Source organism: Xiphophorus couchianus, chromosome 23 (genome assembly GCF_001444195.1).
Source record: "Xiphophorus couchianus chromosome 23, X_couchianus-1.0, whole genome shotgun sequence".
Taxonomy (NCBI): domain Eukaryota; kingdom Metazoa; phylum Chordata; class Actinopteri; order Cyprinodontiformes; family Poeciliidae; genus Xiphophorus; species Xiphophorus couchianus.
The window spans coordinates 15,636,218-15,659,402 of record NC_040250.1 but is presented as its reverse complement, the minus strand read 5'-3'; the positions used below and the strand labels follow the sequence as shown (position 1 = coordinate 15,659,402).

Sequence of the window (23,185 nt, the reverse complement as noted above, 5' to 3'; positions counted from 1 at the left end):
TTTTGAAATAGAGAGTTTTAGTTGTTGGCCAAAAAGTTCAGATTTAGCCACAGTCTCTTAATTGGACTTTGGTCTAGACTTTGACTGGGCCAGTCTAAAATATTTTGATTGAAATCCTAAATTCAGATAACTCCAGAGTTATCATGAGGCTCTTCAGCACTTGGTCACTTCACAGTTAAGTACTAATTTGTATTAGTCTGTCACATAAAATCCCAGAAAAGTTTGTGGTTTTTAACACAACATGAAATTAGAAAAAGTGTAAATTCTTAGTGCTTTTGTAAGACGCTGCATGTCTAAAATACTTCTAAAATTATGACACAAAATTGTGAGAATAGCATCATGTTTAGTTTGGACATCTCTCTAAAAGTATACTTTTCCTAACTTCTAGATGTATAAGCATAGTTTTCTGTTAGTGTCACTCCTCGGTGTTCGTGTTTTAGTAGATTTAGATGTAGAAGTCACAATGTTCGTACTTGGAAGAAGGCATCCACATGTTGTTTGGGTGCATCAGTTTTCAGGACAGGGTATGTGTATTTCCCCATCATGTCATATATTGCTCTGACAATGTCTGTCATCTCCTGTGAAAAAACAACAACAAAAGACGAGACTTAAAGAGGTCTGAGGCGTAAAAGCCCACTGCTGAAATAAAAAGATGAAAAAATATATATATATATCGCGAACCTCCTTGTTGATGTATCCATCTCTGTTGATGTCGTAGAGATTAAAGGTCCACTGGAGTTTCTCTGTGACAGAACCTCTTAGGAGGATGGATAAAGCTGTAACAAAGTCCTGGGAAACACAGACACAAAGATGAAATCACAAATTGTAAAACCACAGAGAGGGGAAACACCTTCACATGGTGACAACCAGCCAGAGCTGTGGAAAGGAATAACCCAAACCTCAAACTTTATTGATCCTGTGTGTCCGGTGTCAAAAGCATTGAACAGGTAGTGAGCGTAAGTGCTGGCATCTGGAGCAACAGATAAAAGGGGCAGTGAGTAAACCGAAATGAGTCGACACAGAAGCAAAGGTGACACCCAGTCCTCACCCCCATGTGGAAAAAACTGTGAGTAGATTTGCTTGAAGGTTTCCTCGTTAACAACTCCACTGGGGCATTCCTGAAAGGAAAGAGGGGCAGAAAAACGGACAGAGGTGAGTGGGAGGTGCCTGAAACAAGAATCAGGCATGAAGACAAACTGGATACAATATTACTGTATTCTTAATATATTTACATATGTTAAGAAGGAAACACACATGTAATACAGTTGAATAACTTGAGTAAATTTACACAAAATAAGATAAATTATTGTTCCGATATAGACATTTTTTTATTGTTCTGTTGCATAGCATTAACCTAATTTGCACCTCTTTCTTCATCTTTGTTAGCTTGTTAAAAATGATCTAATATGATAGTTTTCAGGAATGAAGATGTCATATTTAGAGAAGATAAACATGCACTTGTAAAGTCTCTCACATTCTTGAAGCCCCGATAGAGAACTTGGAGCTCTCTTTTACTGAAATTGGTTTGAGCTTCAAGCTGGTCGAGGCCCTCCGGCCGATGGCACACAATGGTCATCTCCAAGTCATCGTCAGCTTTGTCTGAAAAGAAACAGAAAGAGGAACACTTCCAGTTAACATTACAATGCTAATCATATAATTTCTATACATTTTGTATGTCCACATTTTGTAGTATCCAGATTTCTGGATGGAGTTTGAATGCTCTCCTCATGCATGTGTGTGTTCTCTCCAAGTACTCCAGCTTCTTCCCACAGTCCAAAAACACACATGTTGATTTAATTGCCACTAGAAGTTTGCTTGTCTATGGTTGTTTATCAGTTATCCTATTATTACAGAGAGCAGAAAAACACACACACATATATATATATGTGTGCTCCACAGCCTTTGTTCCACAGCCTATATACATACTGTTATACTGTATACTGTTATACTATTCTGTTTCTTTTTTAAATTACTTTCAGGGAAAAATAATGTAAGCAAAATTGCATAAATGAAAAAAAAAAATCAAGATCTAGATTTATATTTACCTTCATTTATTGTTATATAAAGACTTGATTTAGTTGGGAATAAATTCTTGAATCACCGAATTGCAGTGAAAACAATGTAACAATAGAGATAAACTCTCATGTCTTCCATGCTTACAGTCATAACATACCGTCACAGCCTAAAAAAACTTAAGATCTCTCCACTCTACCAAAAAATAAATAAAAATCTTCTGTCACATCCTACTATATATAATATGCAATGGACCAACATGATCCTCAAAAGTGAGCTCATCCTTTGTGGAGCCTTATTTTGCTTCCATTAAATTCATCCAGTTAATCAGTAGAAGAAAGGATGAGACATGGCGCTGCAGAGAGGTAGAGGTCAGATCAACAGCTCTGTGTTCGTCCTCTGTTGGGCCCCATCATTACCAACTCATTATCCACCTCGCTGCAGGGGAGGGGAGAAAGGAGAAAGGGGAGAAAGGACTTCTCTCACACACACGGCTAAAGGTGAACATCACAGCATAAAATCAAATACCTTCCCTCCATCTCTTCTCTCTAACAAACCTATCTTCACAGCTCTCAGACCCCTTAGCCATCTGCAAAGTAATAATTATGCATACTGTTATAACTGTGCATAATTTATTAGAAGTGCTAATAAAAATTCAGAATGTGATAAAGTGGTCATAATGGGAAGTAATAAAAGCCTGAAGCAAAAAAGAGGAAGAAATCTCTGAGATGTTTAGATAATAAAAAGTGATGTTTAATGAAGGCCCTTTCAAGATGATGTCGAAGAGACAGAAGCGTAGGGTGAGGATCTAATATTAGAAATGTATCTGCCTTACATAAAATATCTCCACTGGGTCTTAAGGCTGCAGGACTGTGGCACAGAAACCCCCATAAATAAAACTTCTAGTTTTCAAACACGGGTTAGAAAACATTGCATGGTGTAATTTAACATAAGAGAAAATAACTTTTTCACTTTCTTGGAAGCTCTGTTCAAAATATAAAATCTCAGCATCAGTTGGATAAAATCTTTACTTCTGGATGTGGATATTGCTTTGATTTGATCTGATAGTTTTAGTAGCAGTGGATTTGAAGCATAAAATGCGATCAGAACCTTTTATTTCAGCTTTTGATTAATGTGTAGCTTCAGGTTCATTGTGTTCTTTGCAATCAAGACTTTGAAACATTGGCAGTTTTGAAATTGAGACATTTATATATCTGTGGGAAAACCGTTAGGGCTTTGCAAAGCCTCATTACTCCAGCGCCTCTCCAAGTTCGTTCTCCCAATAAATCATGAGGACAAGGTTGCAGTGCAGCTACAGTTATTCTGAGTTGCATCACAGTCACCAGTTAAACAATTAAAATCCAGGCACAAAATGTTTACACCCTTTATACATCTCGAGAAAGTTGGATTTGAACTTTACTTCCAGTATAAAAACAGCCAAGTTAATGTTACAGATGTTCAGATCAGGAGCCTGTTGAGTGTTTAAATACCATTACAAACCCAACGCTGTAAAGATAAGCCATCCTTTTATTGAGCTATAACTCTCCTGAACGACGCAACATTTGTTGCTTAACAGAACCTAAAATACTGTATCACCTCTAATGTTTCCTCCATGAATCTGTTCGACTCTCTGACCTGCTGCTGAAGGTCACAAGCTTCATTAAGCAGGGAAGTCAGACTTTATGGCATCTTTACCAAGGACTGCAGTTAGAAAGAGACACACCAAGCACCAGCAAGTATACAACAAAACCCTTTGAAGCATATCACTTTCATGCAAAACATTACAACGTGCAACATGAGACTGACACATCCGTACTCTCATTCTACTTAGCAAAAGTTTGAATACAATCATTTCACAGTTAGGGTTTGTTCCTGAATTGAAGCAACCACTATGTGGAATGTCCTCTTTCTAAGATCATTATATCATCCAAAAATGAATTTACAGCAATTATTTTCTATCTTTGACATAGCGTCCTGGGCATAACAGTAGCAGCATGTGTTACAGAGGATCTAATCAAATCAAGCAGTTCTTCATTCTATATTATTCAGACGTACAAAATAGATTAGACTGACAGAGTTGATGTTTTGTGCCATCTGTGTGGAATGAATAGTGTTCAGTGTTCTCTTATATAAGTTGATAAATAGGATTTTAATTAGAGGATAAGTATAACGCCATGAAATGACTGAATACATAAATACATGTGTTTACATTCAACTGTTTAATTCATAGACAAATGAGTTTAATCAAAAGTACAATTATATATCCTCTGCTATGCAATGTCAGTTGTTTGCAATGCTACAAAGGAATAAGGGAAACAAAACAATAGCAAAGAAATTAAGTAATTGCAAAATTTTGAAGCAAAGAGCAGAAAATACAAAACCGCTCAGATGCTACAATTGAATAACCAACGCTAAGAAGTAGCCATAGATCAAGAAGTACAATTAATCCTGTTTATTCATTCTGTGATCTTTCTCTTCCATAAACTTAGTGTTGAAACGGTTTTTCTTGGATTACAGCTGTAGTAAAACTCACCCTCCACAGCGATGACTCCCAGCAGGTGCAGCAGTTTGGCGGCACCACAACACAGCAGAACGATGGCTATCGTCTGTAAGCTGTTGTCCCTCTGCTCCTCTCCTTCCATTCTGATTTCTTACTAATGACAGCTTCACATAATGATAACCAAGAACAAGTAACTTTGAAACAGCCTCCATGAACTTTGAGCCGCTGCTGCACTATGACAGAAACATCTGCACTCCTCTGCTTCTTTTTATCCCCTCATCTCTCCATGTCCCCGAAGCGTCTCCCTCCCATGTCCCAACCTTTTCTCCATCCCAGTTACTCTCTTTCTGTCCTCCTCAACCCTTTGTTCTCAGTCGTATTACAGTCTCTGTGTCCTTCACTGCTTGGAGCTGTATTTTAACTGGAGGGTCCTCTCTGTTCTGCACAGTCACACTGATGTATGGGATACAGCTGATATACTGATGTATAATCAGCTGTATGGGATTATTTCTCTGCGTGTTCTCAAACAGATCAGCACTAGATTAATTGCTTCCCATTTACATACGGTCATCTTCATTGAGCAGAAACTATTTTATAGCAAAGTGACATTTCTGACAAAACAAGCTGAAGTCTTGTGTATTTACTTTAAAAAAAAAAATCAAAACACCTGGTGAATTATTAAATTGACTGAGCTGCAGAAGTTATGGGGTCGATCTAAACTGGCAAGAAAACAACAGCCTGAAACGTCTAACCACCAGCAGGGGGCAGCACAAACCAACACACCGTCAATGTTTGAAGCTTTACATCCAGCCAATGTCTCAGAGAAATAAACAAACCAACAGCTTATTTTATGATAAGTTATTTGTTCCCAAAATATGAAGCTTATGGTAGATCTACAACATCTTGCGCAGGCATTGCTCAAGCTGTAATCTTGGATTGGAAAAGCCCATGACTTATTTAAAATACTTCAAACATGAAAACCAAGTCCAGTTGGATCTGTTTTTGCTAAATTAAACTAGATATTTAAAGTAGCTTTGATTAAGAGTGCGATTTTACATTTATGACATTTTATTGTTTTGGTTTACATGCAAAAAGTTCAGTTTGAAGAAACACCAACACTGCATTTCAGCCTGAACACATTGTGGAGTCAGTTTCCTGCTACGGGAATATGTTTCTTCAGCAGTGCCAGAGAACCTAGTCAGAGTTAAAGGGAAAATGTCTCGAGCTAAGAACAGGTCAATCATAGAGGGAAACTTTGAGACTCGGGAGGTTCAGCTTCCAGTCGAACAGAGACCCTAAACACACAGTTCGATGGTTTAGATCAGTAGGCTCAAACTATAGTCCTCAAAGTGTTCTGCAACCTTTAGGTGGCTCTGCTTCAGCACACCTGGCTCCAATATTAGCTCATTAGCAGATCTCCAGAGAGCTTGACAGCATGCTAATGAGGCAGTTTTACCATTTAATTCAAGTGTGTAGGACAAGGGAGCATCTATAGGTAGCAGGACACCGGCCCTTGAGGACTTGCAATCCAGACCAACATTCAGATAAAAGCACTTTCTCCATCCAAACTGACTGAGGTTCAGCCAGTTTGCAAAGACAAATGGAGAAAAATGGCAATCTAATTTTTTTTATTGCAACAAAAGGAGGTTCTGCAGAAGTTCTTGATTCAAGCAGGCCTAATGCAAGTGCACACAATAATTCTCTAATTTGTACTTCTGTTACAACCCCCCCTAAGACCACCAAGGGTAAACTCCGTGACCGTAACACCCTCCCCCATAAAATCCTTCATGAAATAAGAATATTTCATCATCATTTGTACTACAGTGAGGTAAGCAACATTACATCCTGGAAAGTACATCAGCTATCACATTTTCAGCCCCTTTCTTATGCCTGATGTCCAAATTATATTCTTGCGCCAGTAAAGCCCATCGCATTAACCGCTGGTTGTGGTTGTACATACGGTTTAGAAAGACTAATGGGTTATGGTCTGTATAGACTATAACAGGACTTGTTGAAAACACATAAACTTCAAAATGCTGCAAAGCCAGTAGCATGGCTAATGTTTCCTTCTCAATTGTAGAATAGTTTAATTGATGAGGCTTGAACTTAGCTGAGTAGTAGGAAACTGGGTGACTGATGTCATCTGTGCCATCTTGGAGCAACACTGCTCCAGCTCCAGTGGCGCTTGCATCTACCTCCAGCTTGAAGGTCTTGTTGAAATCTGGAGCCGCCAAAACAGGAGCGCTGCATAGAAAGGACTTTGCACAGTCAAATGCATGTTGACATTCGGTAGTCCACATGAATTGTACCTTCGGACTACACAACTTTGTCAGAGGAGCCACCACCATGGAGAAGTTCCTGCAAAAACATCTGTAGTAGCCAACCAAACCCAAGAATCGTCGGAGCTCACGTCTTGTGGTGGGTACTGGGTAGCTTAGAATAGCCTCCACCTTTGCATTCACCGGACGTACCTGACCATGGCCCACTTCCTTTCCAAGGTAGGTCACTACTGCTTTGGCAAACTCACATTTTGCCAGATTCAAGGTGAGGGATGCTTGAGCTAGATAAGCGAACACAGTTTTCAGAGTGTCAATGTGATCAGTCCATGATGATGAATAAATTACAATGTCATCCAAGTAGACATTACAGTTCTTAATATTTCCTAATACAGTGTTCATCAGTCGCTGAAAGGTAGCTGGGGCATTTCGCATTCCAAATGCCATCACTGTATATTGTAGGAAGTGGTCTGGTGTGACAAAAGCTGAAATATCAGAAGCTCTGGCAGTCAGGGCAACTTGCCAGTACCCCTTCAGCAGATCTAATTTGGTTATATAGGTGGCTGGCCCAATGCTGTCTATGCAGTCTTCCATGCGAGGCAATGGATGTGAATCAGGAACTGTAACTGCATTTACTCTTCGAAAGTCTGTACAGAAACGTTGTGAACCATCTGACTTTGGTGTCAGAAGACACGGTGAACTCCAGGAGCTACGACTCTGTATACCCAAACCATTTTCCACTAAATACTGAACCTCTGTCTTCATCATTTCCCTCTTGACTGGGGGACAACGATATGGATGTTGTTTGATGGGGGACGCATCGCCCACGTCAATGTCATGCTCCAGTACCGAGGTCCTAGAGGGCACATCTCCAAAAAGCGCAGGGTACAGCTGGATCAGTCCTGTCACATCCTCCTTCTCAGCACTGGGAAGATAGGACAGATATGCATCCAAAGAATCAAGAATAACAGAGTTTGAAAGCCTACCACAATGGCCATCATCACACTTTTTCAAACCATCCTGAGGAGTATCTCTAGACACAAGAGAAATTGATGTAGGTTTTGGAGAGTCCTCACATGTGTCCTTGTGGTCATTTTCTCTGGAATGAAACAGCTTCAACATATTGATATGACACAGACGGGTTTGGCGCCTCCTATCAGGAGTATGAACAATGTAGTCTGTGTCATTGACTCTGCGTTTCACCACATATGGGCCTGCAAATTGGGCTGAAAGAGATGGGCCTGGTGTGGGCACCAGCATAAGCACTTTATCACCTGGTTCGAATGACCGCTGTACAGTCTTTTTGTCATATAGCCATTTCATTTTCCCTTGGGCAGCCGACAAAGACTTTCTTGCTATTGAGCAAGCATGGTATAGACGTTCCCGACATTGTGTGACAAACTCAAGGACGTTAGATTGTGGCTGGGTGTCAGCTGACAGGAGCTGTTCCTTCAGAACCTTCAGTGGTCCTCTTACACCATGCCCAAAAACCAGTTCAGCAGGACTAAAACCAAGTGACTCCTGTTTAGCTTCACGGGCTGCAAACAGCAGAAAAGGAAGTCCTTCATCCCAGTTTTTGTTTGTCTCATGACAATATTTGCGCATCATGGCCTTGACAGTCTGATGCCATCTTTCTAGAGCGCCTTGTGACTGAGGATGGTAGGGACTGGAGGGAATATGTTTAATGCCAAAAGACTGTAGTGTCTGCTTGAAGATTTTGGACTGAAAATTGCTGCCTTGATCAGTTTGAATAACTCTAGGCAGACCAAAAGTAGCAAAAAACTTTAGAAGAGCTTTAGTTATGGTGGGTGCTGTGATTTTTCTTAGTGGAATGGCTTCAGGGAAACGGGTGGCAACACACATGACAGTCAAGAGAAATTGATTACCAGCTTTTGTTCTGGGCAGAGGACCCACACAGTCCACCAGAACACGCTCAAAAGGCTCACCAACTGCAGGAATGGGCTTAAGAGGGACAGGTGGCACCCTCTGATTAGGTTTACCCACTATTTGGCAAATGCTACATGTTCTACAGAACCTGGCAACATCCTGTTTCAGGCCTGGCCAAAAGAAATGCTGCAAGATGCGGTCATGGGTTTTAGTGATTCCCAAATGACCTGACCATGAGTGGTCATGTGCCAGCTGCAGTATTTGTTCACGATAACCTTGAGGAATTACGATTTGATGTACTATTCCCCAATCCTCCTCAATACCCTTCTGATGCAAGGCAGGCCTTGAGATCCATTTTCTCATGAGTAATCCATTTTCAACATAAAACTTGTGGGTTTTGTCATTTATTGAATCACTCACACTTTTAAAACATTTAGAGAGCGTCTCATCACTTTTCTGTGCTTGGCTCAAACTCTCATGCGACAGTGATAACGGGAGAAAAACCTCAGACTTTTGAGTGACGTCCTCCTTTAGGGGTGCTGATTCTGAAAGGTCGTCTGCTGGCAGCTTGTCCTCCATCAAGGCAGAGCCAAGAACCGAATCATTCAAGTTCACTTCTTTCAGCTTGCAAGCTTGGGACCTGGTAAGAGCACTGACAGCAAACACATCAGGATGGGATTCCAACATTTCATCTTTACCCATCATGCAACTGGGATTATCCACCACCTCAGGAATAGGAAGTACCTTGCCTCCAGCAAGATCATTACCCATTATAAATTCAACCCCCTGAACAGGGAATGAGTTTCTCACCGCAACTTTGAAGAATCCAGAGGCCAACTTGGACTTTAGGTGAACATGATGTAAAGGTGCCGGTACATATGCCATTCCAATTCCTTGCACTATTGTATTTGCATTACAGGAGGTATCAGCATTAAATGGCAGAAAACTGGACAGGATGAACGACTGGGAACCACCGGTGTCCCTCAGTATCCTCACTGACTTCTCATCCTCAGGACGTCCTGTTAGGGAGACAAAACCATCAAAAATGAAGGGCTTAAAACAGTCATCAGGTTCACTCATGTTTGAGAGTGGTGGGGAAAATCTCTGAGTCTTGACTAGGCCAACCCCTTTAGCTGGTTTTGGTGATTGGGGTGCTTGTTTACGTTTTAGGGCCAAACAGTCAGAAACAATATGCCCCATTTTATGACAATAAAAACATTGTCTGTCCCCTTTTGAAATTGGAGTGTTCTCAACTTGAGATTGTGGCACATCTTTCCATGTTTTGTCACGAGAAGGTTGGTCAAATTTACCCACAAAAACATTTTTGTGAGTAAGGGCAAATTCTTCAGCCAGTACAGCTGCCTCTTGTAAAGTGGAAGCTTTCTGCTCATTCAAGTACAAAACTGTACGATCTGGAAGGCAGTTTTTGTACTCCTCCAATAATATCAACTCACGTAATGAAGTAAAATCAGAAGTTTTAGTTGCCTGGCACCATCTGTCAAATAACATTCCTTTTTCTCTTGCAAACTCAACAAATGTTTGTGCAGAAGATTTTCTTAAGGCTCTAAACCGCTGCCTGTATGCCTCAGGCACCAGCTCATATGCCCTGAGTATGGCAGCTTTAACTTTGTCATACACTAGACTGTCTTCAATGGTGAGTGCTGCACATACTTCCTGTGCCTTACCAGTAAGTTTGCACTGCAACAAAAGGGACCAGACATCTGTGGGCCAGTGAAGGGCAACAGCAATACGTTCAAATGCATTAAAATATGCCTCCACCTCCGTCTCCCGGAATGGTGGGACCAGGGCAATATTTTTGCTGATGTCAAACGTAAAAGCTGCTGGAGAAGAGGAAGGTTTATTTGAGGGAATACTGATATTGTCTTCATCTTCAACAGAATCTGTAGTAGCAGCAGTCAGTTTATGAGACTGTAGCTCCAACTGACGCATTTTAATGGCAGTTTCAGCTTCAAGTCTTCTGCATTTAAGCTGGAACTCAAATTCATCCTTCCGTTCCCTTTCTTTAGCTTCCAGTTCTAGACGAACTAGACGTACCTTTAGTCGTGCCTCAATACTAGGATTTGAGGATTCAACAGAGAAAGGCTCAAACCGTGGGAGAGAGGCTGGTGGTTTTTCCCCCTCTGGTTTGGCAACAAAAGGTGGTGTCTTCACTCCCTCCTCAGCATAGACCTCAGGCTGATCAGCAGATTCAGAACAGGTGGTGTCCTCTTTATCCATTTCCACAGACAGAACTCCTTTTTCAACCAAGCTACTAATGATAAGAGATTTTAGTTCATGTTTAAGCAAAGACTTTGAAACATTGATACCAAAATATGAAGCAATTTCAAATAAATCATCTTTTCTACAAACATCCAACTGTTGTACGGAAGGATTACCTAAAAACTCCTCCAAATTAAACTGTGCCATTTTCAAAAATAATCCCGGACGAGCCCCCACTTATGTTACAACCCCCCCTAAGACCACCAAGGGTAAATACTGGCACTGGATGTAACACAAAATAAAATATCTGGAGCAGTTGGATTCAGTCGAAAAAAAAGATAGTTTAATTGATAGTTCAACATAAAATCTAAGTCACAATAAACATGCACAGGGAAGCTTTAAGCTTCAGGGTCTCCAAGGCCAAAACAACAAACAAAACATCCCCCTTTTAATTATAAAATAAAAACACTTTCTAGAAGAGAAACTGAAAATAAAGTACAAAACCTGAACTCCCTGGCTAACCAAGAAACAGGAGAAAAACAGTTAAACAAAATGGCAGAGAACCCCTACCAGCTTCCACGGTGAAGAAAAACAAAATTATAACCACTTGAAGCTTCACACAAATGCTCACAGCAAAATTATCCAAAGTCTCAAACAAAGTCAGTTCACCGACATGATCACACCAGATCAAGGCCCAGGGAAAAAAGGCCCTGACATCTCAGGTTTGGAGCTCTTTATGGGGTGGCTGACGAGCTCCAACACATTACACCTGTGGCGGCCAGGTGGAACTGAAACACAAAGAAGAAGCTCTCTCATAAAGAGAGCCCCTAGAGGTCAGTGACCGTAACAACTTCTTAATAAAAAATGAAAACCGTGTATTTGTTTTCCTTTCAGTTCAGAATAATGTTCTAGTCTTTCCTTATGTATAGCTTAAATTTCTTTTAAAATACACTGATGTTTGTGGATACACTGTTACAAAATGTGAAAAGGTTTTGGTAAGGCACTGTATGCCTATGTCTGAATAAAGACTTGTGTGCAATAAGTAAGTAGGACTATGTACTACCCTGATAGTGGTATTCCCGTAGTTAATTTGGATAATTACAGTAAAGTACAGCAATACATTCAATACAAATCCCACACCTACCTAATTTCCACCACCTTCTGTTCAGCAGGAACTTTGTTTTGCATCCATCTCTACAAACAAGCCAGCTGTTTTCATTCACCAACCTACAAAGACACTCACTGATAATCTTCATGTTTCATCCTGCTGGAGTCTGACAGTATCTCACTGTTTTGAAGCTTGACCCTTGTAAGTTGCTCCTTCAGCCAAATGAGTACATGAAAATGGAACCAAATAAACTCAAGTGAAGCTTTCATCTTGCTGCCTGCAGGGGGCTCTGCTGCACCGCAGAGTTTTCACAGCTGCAGACTAAGAAGAATTTCATTTAGAGGAAATATTAACATTTAATCTTATTTTATGATACATTTCAAATAATATTAATTAATGTGAACTTCACTTTCAATGCCAATTACCATTTCTCCCATTCAGATTGTAAACTGATGTTACTAAACAACTCTTCTATTTGACAAGATGCACAAACACAGCAGATGAAGATAACCTCTGCAGTCAAAAATGCATGGTAAAACACAGAGCACCACACTTGGTCTAAGAGATTAGTTACCACAAACAGAACAGAATCATATAAGGGTCACATCTTATATGATGTGACACTAAAATCTAACCTTTAACATCACATAATAGGGGATGTCACTCTATCAGAGGACAAACCAGGCTGAACGCAGTTTAATGTGCTGCAAAATGAAAAGCCAACACAAAATGAGTCCAACTAATTTATAATCACTAGTTGCTTTTAAATCATAAAATAGAATATTTGCAAACATTTGTAATACAGGTGTCGCCAGGTATGGGAGGTTTTCTACCAACATAACCATCAGGTGTGTTAATGCTACTCTGTGCATTACAGATTTGACTTAGTGTGGCATTGATTATACTATTGAGCCCTGAAGGAATTAGCGGTAGTTGCTTGCTGACAGTGAATTTCTACAGCTGCTTGAGAGCCACCGATTTGCTCTAAAGTACTTAAAGTCCATGCAGGATAAAAACAGATAAGAGTATTCAATTCTGCAGTTAAAACTTACCCTGAGATGGTGATTTACATGTAATTATGAAGTGAGCAAATTGGTGTCCTGACAAAAAATGTGTCTGGGACTCTGGGTGTAATATTGCAGATTTATTGGGAGTTTCCTTCCAAAATATTAACAAAATGTTTTTTCATAATAGGACATAAACATGATGATGATCCTGGTCAAAACCTCTAAAGTAGCTGGAATATTTAATGTTATGCAACTCAATAAATGAAGATGAAAACTAACTTTTGTTGAGTTTTCATGAATATGAAAGTTATGTTTCACCAGTGCACATGAAAGGCAAACCTGTCCACAGATTAAAAACATAATGTTTTATAAGATAAACAAGGAATTATTTCAGCCTTAGAATCATATGTAACAGCTTATGAATAAACTTACAACTCAGCTAAGTCTCAATTACAGATATTTGTTCCTGAGAATGGAAACATGATGGTCATGTTAATTTTTATTTCCAAGTTGTGCTCAGATATGAGTGTGCTTGGATTGTTGTGTGTTGGCTTGTGTGGAACTGGTGACCTATCCAGGTTGTACCCCACCTCTCGCCTAAAGACCGCTGGAGACACCAGCCCTCCCACAACCCCGCAAGGACGACCAGGTTCAGACAGTAAACGGATGGATGTTTTTTTGTGTTGGAAAATTCAGAAGCTGGAAGTGTAAATGTACAAAAAAAAAAATTCCCAGCTGAGCTTTTGTGATGTTGAGAAAAATAGAAGAAAACAGAATAAAAAGAGACAAAAGGGTTTGTGTGAGAGGTGGTTGTGAAACTAGAGATGGATCACATGAATCAAAGTTGCGATTTCAGCACAAACAGCACCAACAGGTGTAGCTTCAAATAGGTGCTTGTTTTCATTCTCTTAGAAATCTTGCAATCAATCATATAGCTTAACAAGTAAAACACACAAAATACAGGTTTATCTCCAGGTCTGCACTTGTTTTGTTGCCTTACGTGTCAACACAAACCTGCTCTTACGGTTTTTAGTTAAAGGCATCTGGTTTAAAAATGAGTAAAGTGGAGGCTTTATTGTTAGCACCAGTATTGCACTACATTAATATTCATTGTTAAATAATTTATTATATTGCCACTGCGAACAAAAGTAACATATTTCCCTTAAGAAAATTCTGACACTATTTTGATAAATGAGTGGAGTTTCACAGATCAATGCAAACATTACTGCTGATGCCACAGTTTTTATTAAGGTTAGCAGGTGCAATGTGAGCTAACTTTTTCCAGGTCAAGGAAATGTTTGTAGAGCAACAAAAACTCAGAGCAGCTTCCCCTGCCGTACTTTTAAGCCTATTTAGATAAATGTGAATGCCAATTTCCAAATGGGGAGAAATTGTGTAAATGCGCATCATCTACCAAACTGTTTAACACCAGAGAAAGGTCATTTAACATTTCTACCTTTGGAGCCCAGAGATGGGTCGACTGACCTGAAGGATTTTAACTAGCAGGCGCTTTTGTTCTGTAAATAAGGCCATTACCTTATAATTACCCTGGTAATGGCCTCAACGCATCTCACAGTTGCACAATTGTTCCTTAGACTTAGACTTAGACTGACTTTATTGTCATTTTGCATGCACAGGGTGTATACAGAACGAAATTTCGTTGCATACGGCTCAGGACAATGTTTGAGGTTCCAATGTTGTGAGGTTACTCCAGAGAAAAATAAAATACAGTATAAAATATGAATATAAATCTAAATATAAAATATAAAGTGCAGGACTGACAGTAAAATAGAAGTTATTTAGCTCTGTACATGTGCAAGGTATAAAGTGGAGACCAGTTTTTGAGTGCAGTCCAGTTAAGAGCTCAGCAGTCTGATGGCAAGTGGGAAAAAGCTGTTTCGAAACCTGGTGGACCTGCACCGGATGCTGCAGAACCTCTTTCCAGAGGGCAGCAGGGAGAACAGTCCATGGTGGGGGTGTGAGGGGTCACTGATGATGTTTCGGCCTCGGGACACGCATCCTGCATCGATCGTTGACCTGACACTTCGCCCTTTTGCCTGAGCTGGGTGTGGAAGGTTGTTGCCGAAGCAGTTTCTCCTTGTGTGCCTTCTTCTCACTCACATGAGAGTTACCCAACTCTTTTGCAAGCTCAACCAGGAAGTCCACCCGTCTCTCCTGCACCCCAATGCATGCCTGATAAAGCACATGTGCATTCAGTGCTGCCATGTCAATCATGTTTGCCAGGTTTGCTGACCAGCTGTCACATAGTGATGGAACCTTGGTCACCCCCCGCAAGATTATGACTGAAATAAATGCCATTAGTTCTTGTGAACTAAATAGGTGAAGCAGTCACCTATTTATCCTCCACAGCACAAAAGGCTGCATGCAAATTTGCATGTGCAGAGTCTCCCAGATCTCTTTTGCTTACACTTTTTGCATGATTTTTTTGAGGTGGATCAACACAATTAATTTGGTTAGTTTATTTCTAAACTGTCATTTTAAACCCACTTAGCTTTATTTCAAAGAGAAACATTACTAATTTCTTTTAGAAAAACCTTTGCATATTTCTTGAAACAGATTGTATGTTTTGCAAACTCTATGTACATTTGGCAAAATGACCTGGATAATGCAGCACAACATCATGGATCAGCTGCAAAAGGTCACATCTCTCCAAAAACACTTCATGTATGCTTCAAAACTAAACTGAAGAGCATTACCTACAGGAGATCTGATCTCCTGTAGGTATCATAGATACCATCATAGATCGCACCCACCCCCAACATGGACTATTCACACTCCTACCTTCTGGCCTGACGGTCAATGGCCACATTTACAATTGAAGAAAGGATGCTAATTTGAGCCATCAGAGTCGTCAGTTTGGACTCAGGGTCTTTTGACCCTCTTTCGGTACGTCAGGGGAGAGGTCGAAAACCCTGGTACTCCCAGTTAAAAGACACATAAATCTCAGATGCTTTTCTAAAGTAATAAATACTGAGTTAAATCTTTACATGCAGCTTCACTAACATTTCCTCCACTGATAAATAGAAAATGTATTAAAATTTAGAGTATTTATTCCATCCTCCTCTTTGTTTGGAGGAGAAATTGGTCGGCCTCAAACTGGTTTGTCTTGGCAGCCATTTTGACAGACTTAATGAATGTTTTGGCCTTGAAAGAAGCTTACTTGTGTTTTTTCTTTAAACCTAAAATGTTTTGAAATCATTTATAAATGCAGAGCAGCTGAAGGACTGTAACCAAGCTTTCAGAAAACGTTGGGACACTGCGTAATCTGTAAAAACAACAGAATTCAGCATTCTGCAAATCATTCGAACCACATGTTTTTCTGAAAATAGTAGAACATATCAAAGCTGGACCAGAGATGTTTTATTGCTCTTTGAAAAACACTCTGCACACTCAATTTTGAATCATGTTTTAAATAAGTTGGGGAGATGAGCATGCTTGCTCTGGGCTTAATTAAGTTTTGGTTTACCAACAGAGCTTTGAGTGGGATGGAAATTGTCCCCAAAACAATGAAAAACTTTCTTTAAAAAACAAAAAAACTGTTTCTTTGTTTAGATGCCTTTCTGGGTATTGTTTTTGTCTGGATTTTTCTTCACATGGTGCAGTTTCCACTTTCTATTTTTAATAAAATTACAGTACACAATGACCAAAACACAAGAGCTAACATCAAAACTAAAGCTAATGGCTAGAGCTAGTCGCTATTTGTAGCCGTAGCCATGGCGACCAGTGTTGACCTTTTGGAGCGTAAGACAGCATTGAAAACAGCTAGCATTACCAGGGTTTTCGACCTCCCCCCTGAAGTCCCGAAAAAGGGTCAAAAGACCCTGAAACCAAACTAACGACTCTGATGGCTCAAATTAGCATCCCTTCTTCAATTGTAAATGTGGCCATTGACCGTCAGGCCAGAAGGTAGGAGTGGAAAATCATGCAAAAAGTGTAAGCAAAAGAGATCTGGGAGACTTTGCACATGCAAATTTGCATGCAGCCTTTTGTGCTGTGGAGGATAAATAGGTGACTGCTTCACCTATTTAGTTCACAAGACACAAAATGCAGACGAGGTTCACCACTCAGAAGGCATTGGAACTGATTCTGAGCAGTGCCAGCCCTTGTGATTCAGATGGAGAAGACATAGACCTTCAACCGGATTTGGACTCTGAGCTGTCTTCAGGTTAGATTTCTCAACCTACCTATTTTATTTTCCTGACTATTTTTTATTTAGAACCAAAACAAAAAGTTAATTTGAAATTGTTTATCTTGCAGATGAGGAGACTCTCCCTCTACCAAAAAAGAGAGCTCGTTTGGGGAGTGAGCCGTCAGAGACCGCGAAAGATGGCACAATGTGGCGTGAAGAACAAGTCGGGACACATCTCGATTTCACTCCAATAGAACCGTACGCCACAGATGGAGAGCCAAGCACTACGGCCAGACAAAGTATCCAGAGTCGCCTTCAGAGCTTCCTCTGTTTTATCACTCTTGACATGCTTCGTAGCATTCAAGAATGGACTACTCAACATGCACGTCACACGGAGCAGCAGGATTGGTTCATGGATCTAGAGGTCAGATGGATCGCACTGAATTCACCACTCAGGTGTTTTCAACCACTGGTGCCACGCTGACTGTGTATGCGCCCAAAAGGAAGAAGGCCGTTTACGTTCTCAGCAGCATGCACAGCGTGGTTGAGACTGAGGATACCACCAAAAGGAAGCCAAACACGGTCACACAATACAACAAAACAAAGTGCGGTGTGGATGTGATGGACCAAATGGTGCAGGAGTACAGCGTGCGTGCAGGAACACGGAGATGGCCAGTTGCGGTGTTCTACAACATGATTGACATGGCAGCACTGAATGCACATGTGCTTTATCAGGCATGCATTGGGGTGCAGGAGAGACGGGTGGACTTCCTGGTTGAGCTTGCAAAAGAGTTGGGTAACTCTCATGTGAGTGAGAAGAAGGCACACAAGGAGAAACTGCTTTGGCAACAACCTTCCACACCCAGCTCAGGCAAAAGGGCGAAGTGTCAGGTCAACCATCGATGCAGGAACAATTGTGCAACTGTGAGATGCGTTGACTGCTACAAATACACATGTGGCAAATGCACCAGGGTCATACCCTGGCAGTGCCAGGTATGTTCCGACAGTGCAGACAGACTGCTGAGTGAGTGCTGAAATGCCAGTCACACAAGGACATGCCACTCACACACACACACGCAGCCCCCCACTGTGCCTAGTGTAAATATGTGTGGAATTGTTTTATTTCTTGTATTTTTTGTATCGTTTTTAATGACAAAAATAAAAAGCATTTAAACACATAACAGTTGTTCTTTTGTATATTTCTCATGCTGGAATTTCAGTCCTCTTGACTTAGACACAAATACTTCTGGTCATTGCTCACAGCTGTACCTGGCTGTAAATTTCTAATTCTCCATTTAAAATATTATAATTAATTCATTGTGCTTTTTTGCTAAAATAAAATTAAGCTAAATATAATATATATAATCTTTATATGATAAAATACAATATACTGAAAAGAACTAACTAGACAGTTAGTTGGGAGTTAATCGATGTATGGATTTCAACGGCAAAAAAGTGAAAGTTTTTAGGTTTAATAGATTAAATTTTTTACAGAAAATCTGTTTTCCAGTATTTGTTCTGTCAGTCATCACTCTGGTCAAGTGAAAAATTAACAGCTCATCATCACTAGTTAGTCCGTAGCATAATTTATGCGTTCAATGCAAATCTAGTCATTCAGCTACAAAAGTCTACAACCTTCATATAACTTTAAATGCATCAGCAAAATCAAAAGCAGGGTTTTGTCTTGACCCAGCCTGTTCAAAATGAGCAAGAAAAAAGTTTTAATTAACATATTACCACAAGAACATTAAATGCTAACCCTTATATTGCATCAGTTCTTGCAATATATTTCTGATCACATAGGTCCATACTGAGCACTCAAAGACATAAATAATGAACCATTTTTCAACAAAATTGGCTGCAAAGCTTGAGATTCAATATGATTCATGATCCCAAGTTTGGGAGCTTTTCTATCTTGCTCATTATGTTCTTTTTAATTTTAAAGTTTCAGAGTGGAACAACAATAAATACCAATGAGGATATACAACATTATTAAAAACTTTCAGACATAATGTATTTTTATTGCTTTTAAATACACCATTTATGTCTATTTGCAGGTGCTCCATTCACATAGGAGAATCACCATGTTAAAGCATAAAGGTTTTGTTCAAGAATAGTGCTGATCAGAAGGGATGGCTGTGGCTCGGTGAGGAGAGAAGGTGTCTGGCAATCAGAAAGCAGAGAGTCTGATGCCAGATTCTCCTGCTACATGTCAAAGTGACCTTGGGTAGGATACTTAACCCCATTTTGCCAACCAATCTGTGATCAGTGTATACATTTGTACGCCTTGCGAGTTCAGATGGGTGAATGAGTCCCGTGGGGTAAAAGCACGGGACTCTTGCTTTTTTAAGGTAGCAGAAAAAAGAAAAGAAGTCGGTCACATAGCTTTTCTGTGCCAACGTTTAGCTCACTGATGATATTAGACATCAGCTTGTTTTACAGGTGGGCATCTCTCCAAATGTTTCCAAGATTAACAGGCCCACAGAATAATTATGAAATAATGACTATATTCAACAAGTTTCAGAATCAGACATATCTATAAACTGCTCAAAATATCTTACAATATCTACAAATGTCTTTTTAATCAATGGGCTCAGTTATGTGGATTCTTGTAATGCAGTGCTGCAGACTGTAAAATAAATGACTGTTAAATAGGTAAAATCAATTAGATTCAAGATAAATTTTAAAAAGCACGAGTGGTGCAGGGATTTTCCAATAACCTTCGCATAGACTGCATTCTTCATTTAGTTAATGTATTTGATGTTTCTGTCTCAGTGGTTCTCATACCTCCAATCCTACAAATTAAATTTCTCACCAGTTAATCCAAGGGTGTCAGACTTTAGTGCTTGGGGCCATGCGAGGCCCTTGGAATGGTTTTTGTGTATCCTACAACTCAAGAATGGGAAAAACTTGGCCCTTCATCACAGTGCATGTATTAAACGCTTCAATGTTTTTCTTAGGCCCTGTTTTCTTAGTGAAAGATTTTATTTCACTAATTTCTTAGAAGAAGTGTTTTTACAATTCGATTCTCACAATTAAGAGATATAAGCTTTTATAAGCAAAGTGTGTCTCCTTCAGAAATCTCATCTTTATATATAAAATGCTGAGTTCTTGCAAGTAATTAACAAGGTTTTCATTTAACAGGTGTGATTCAGAAACTTGCATGCTTCAGGCTCTGAAACAAGATCTGCAGACCTGAGAGGAGCTTAAATAAATCTAACCTAGAAAGCAAACATCAGAGCTACCCTTTCATTTGCCACGTGAGCTACAGTTTTTCTGTCACTTTGATGCATTTCTTGCGTCATTTTTGACATTTGCAAAACAGTGAATGCATTTCTCAAAACACCATGGATTACCTGCAAAAGTCTCAAAATCCTTAGTTCATCTCTAAAAAGTAAATATCCGTGTCAGTGAACCAGTCAGTGCCCCAGAATGATGAGTTTTTGTTTCTCTGTGTACAGATAAAGATGTCAAATGGATTAGTCATGCTGTCAATAGTGTGGTCTGAAGGGATAATTTGATGTAAACTATGGTTTAAGCTTTGATGACAAGTATTGTAAATTGTAATTGTGGGAGGTCAGTGGCAAGAGATTGCAAAAGATCTTATGTTTTTACTGTAATTTGTTGTCAGACCATGACATAGTGATTCAGAAAGGAAAAGAAAAATGTGAACACAAGATGGTCTCCTTAAGGAAAACTGTACATCTTGTGCTGTAAGAATTACAGAGCAGTCTCTTTTACTTTCCATCTCCATGCTGAGGCTGAGAAAAAAAATCCTCTTTGTGGTTAAGGAATGAAGAGTAGGGCGAGAGGAACTCCATCAGGAGCTTGTTGTGGGTTGCAAACCATTCCCTGATGATGTTGGAGTGATGGAAATTGACACGTGTCCTTGGCCCCGTTCTGCCTCTTCCTCTTCACTCCTCTCCCTCTTCTTTTTTTTCTGGCGATTGACCTTGCCCAAATTCTTGTCCTTCCACTATCATAAATGTAACATTGTGTTGTTCCCTGGTTATGTACACTCTATACTTGCCCTTAGATACATAACGTTGTGATATTTCAGTGCTGTTTTGATCACTGGTTTTTCAAACCTATGTTGGAGAAACCCAGGAATCACCTGGGAGGAATTTACCAATTCTGCAAAGATCTAAAAGAAAAGTCTAATGGAAATGTGTATTATGGCATCCTGTTTGAGCATTTTTAAGACTTATGCAGCAAATTTATGCTTAACTGTTGAGGAAGTTAGGATTATTCAACAGAAATCATTTTGATCATCAGAACTTAAGCATTTGAAACTGTCGGAAAAAGCAGAGAATTGTACAGAATCACTTGCATGGATTTACAAAAGCATTTGCAGCAATGTTTTCACAGAAATGAGAAATTGCTTTTTTGATGTGCTCAAGTAACAATGATTTGAAGATTGAACACGCAGTTTTGAAATTTTCAATTCTGTTCTGAGAAATGTACCAAAGTGACTGAGAAACTAGTAAAAACTGTAGTGACTAAAAACAGGAAAGCTTGTCGTTCAGCTCTAAAAACCCTAAAATCTAAAACCTCCTCTTTCCGCAGAACCTTTTGCTTAATATATCACAACCTAAAGCTCACATATTTTCCCTTCTCCTGCTTGCTACTATTTTTTATCCTTGTCTTATCTCTCCCTCTGCCAAACCTCCTTCTCAGTTTTCCACTATGCCACGCTCCTCAGCCTTCTCATCCTGCGTCCTGTAATCCTTGCCAGAGAGTTTGTCATTTACATAATCTGAATTAGCCTAATCTGCCATCCTGGCCCACGGAAATGGGCTGCTCTTCAAGAAAGTAGCAACGTCTCTGGCCATGAGCTTCTTGGGCAGTGTGCAGTATGCATTGTAAAAATAGATTTTATTTGCAACAATAGTATTTGGGGCTCATAATCGTGCTCCATATGGCAAAAGCTGTATAGTGAAATGCATTGTTTTCCACTGAAACAAATCCAAGTCAGGAGTTCCTGGCTGGCCTGTTGGGTGGTTAAGGGAAAGTCCAGTGAATCGCTCACACAGACACACTAAAAGGCTGAACACATTACTTCAGGAGTCACTGAGAAACAAAATATTATGCAAATAAGACAATTTGCACTCCCCTGCTTGTGTATACACACACATCATCAGCCCGTGAAGGAGAACTGAAGCGCCGGAGGGTAGTTGCAGCTTTGCGTGTTTGTGCAAGACAAAGAAGTACACACAATGCCACTTCCTCACATATTAGTGTGCCACTGTTGATTATGTTTGGAAAGAGTGAGTCAAGTATAACCCATTTAGGAACACTGAGCAGCGTGCCAATATTGATTTTTGAGTAAACACACGTCTAGACTTCAACTCTGAAGGAATACATGTGCACAAATACAAACTGCTGGGATGCCAAGGGATGAAGATGACTTACTAAGCACTCCCACCAGTTAATGAGAGTGTGAGTGATGGAGGAAAAGGAGTCAAGGAGAAGAAGGATGACAAAAAAAGGGGGAGAGGTGTTGTGATAAGGAGGACTGCAGGAGCAGATTGTGTTAGCAGCATGTGAGCAGAAAAGTGGCGGAAAGTAAAATAAAGGGAAACAAACATGGGAAAAAATTGGAGTGGAAGGAAGAAATGAGAGAAGCCACAGGGAGAAAGAGCAAAGCAGGAATACAAAAACACTACGGGAAGCAGGAAAAAGCAAACAGTAAAATGCAGGAAGGGAAGTATGGAGTGACAAGTAAAGAAAAGAGAGAATGGAAGGAGCAAAAACGCTCTGCTGCAGGGATAAAGTGAGGAAAATTCACCAGGGAGGTGAGGATAATGCTCACCAACAGCTTCTCCAGAGAGGAATTCAAGCTACAACAACCAAACGGGGTTGAGAAAACATGATGAAAAGGTTAGGGAAAACAGGCTGCATCAGATAATAAAAAAGCTCAGAGTATCTGGCTTTTAATCTCGAAATAATACAATCGTACACTCTCTCTGTCTGAGATGTGGTCATTGTTGTGATTCTGGTTAACTTATCCCCAACACCACAGAA

At 39.9% G+C, this 23,185-nt stretch overlaps 1 protein-coding gene and 1 long non-coding RNA gene across 5 annotated transcripts in view; one reads left to right on the top strand and one right to left on the bottom strand.

The window, feature by feature from the left end:
• The window catches only part of kcnip1a (Kv channel interacting protein 1 a), a 54,670-nt gene that overhangs the window by 2,254 nt on the left and 29,231 nt on the right, over positions 1–23,185 (bottom strand). For 3 of the 4 annotated variants that reach the window (XM_028009325.1, XM_028009326.1, XM_028009327.1), the window contains 4 exons: positions 1,475–1,599; positions 900–1,118; positions 682–789; positions 474–578 (listed from right to left, as the gene is read on the bottom strand). In XM_028009325.1, the coding sequence (XP_027865126.1) occupies positions 474–578; positions 682–789; positions 900–1,118; positions 1,475–1,599 (557 nt within the window). The remainder of the gene's footprint in view (positions 1–473; positions 579–681; positions 790–899; positions 1,119–1,474; positions 1,600–23,185) is intronic. The other variant, XM_028009328.1, reaches the window with a different exon arrangement.
• Positions 1,203–16,936, top strand: LOC114139395 (uncharacterized). Its single transcript, XR_003594434.1, has 3 exons — positions 1,203–1,213; positions 10,799–10,802; positions 16,795–16,936. It is a non-coding gene; the product is annotated as an uncharacterized LOC114139395 (long non-coding RNA).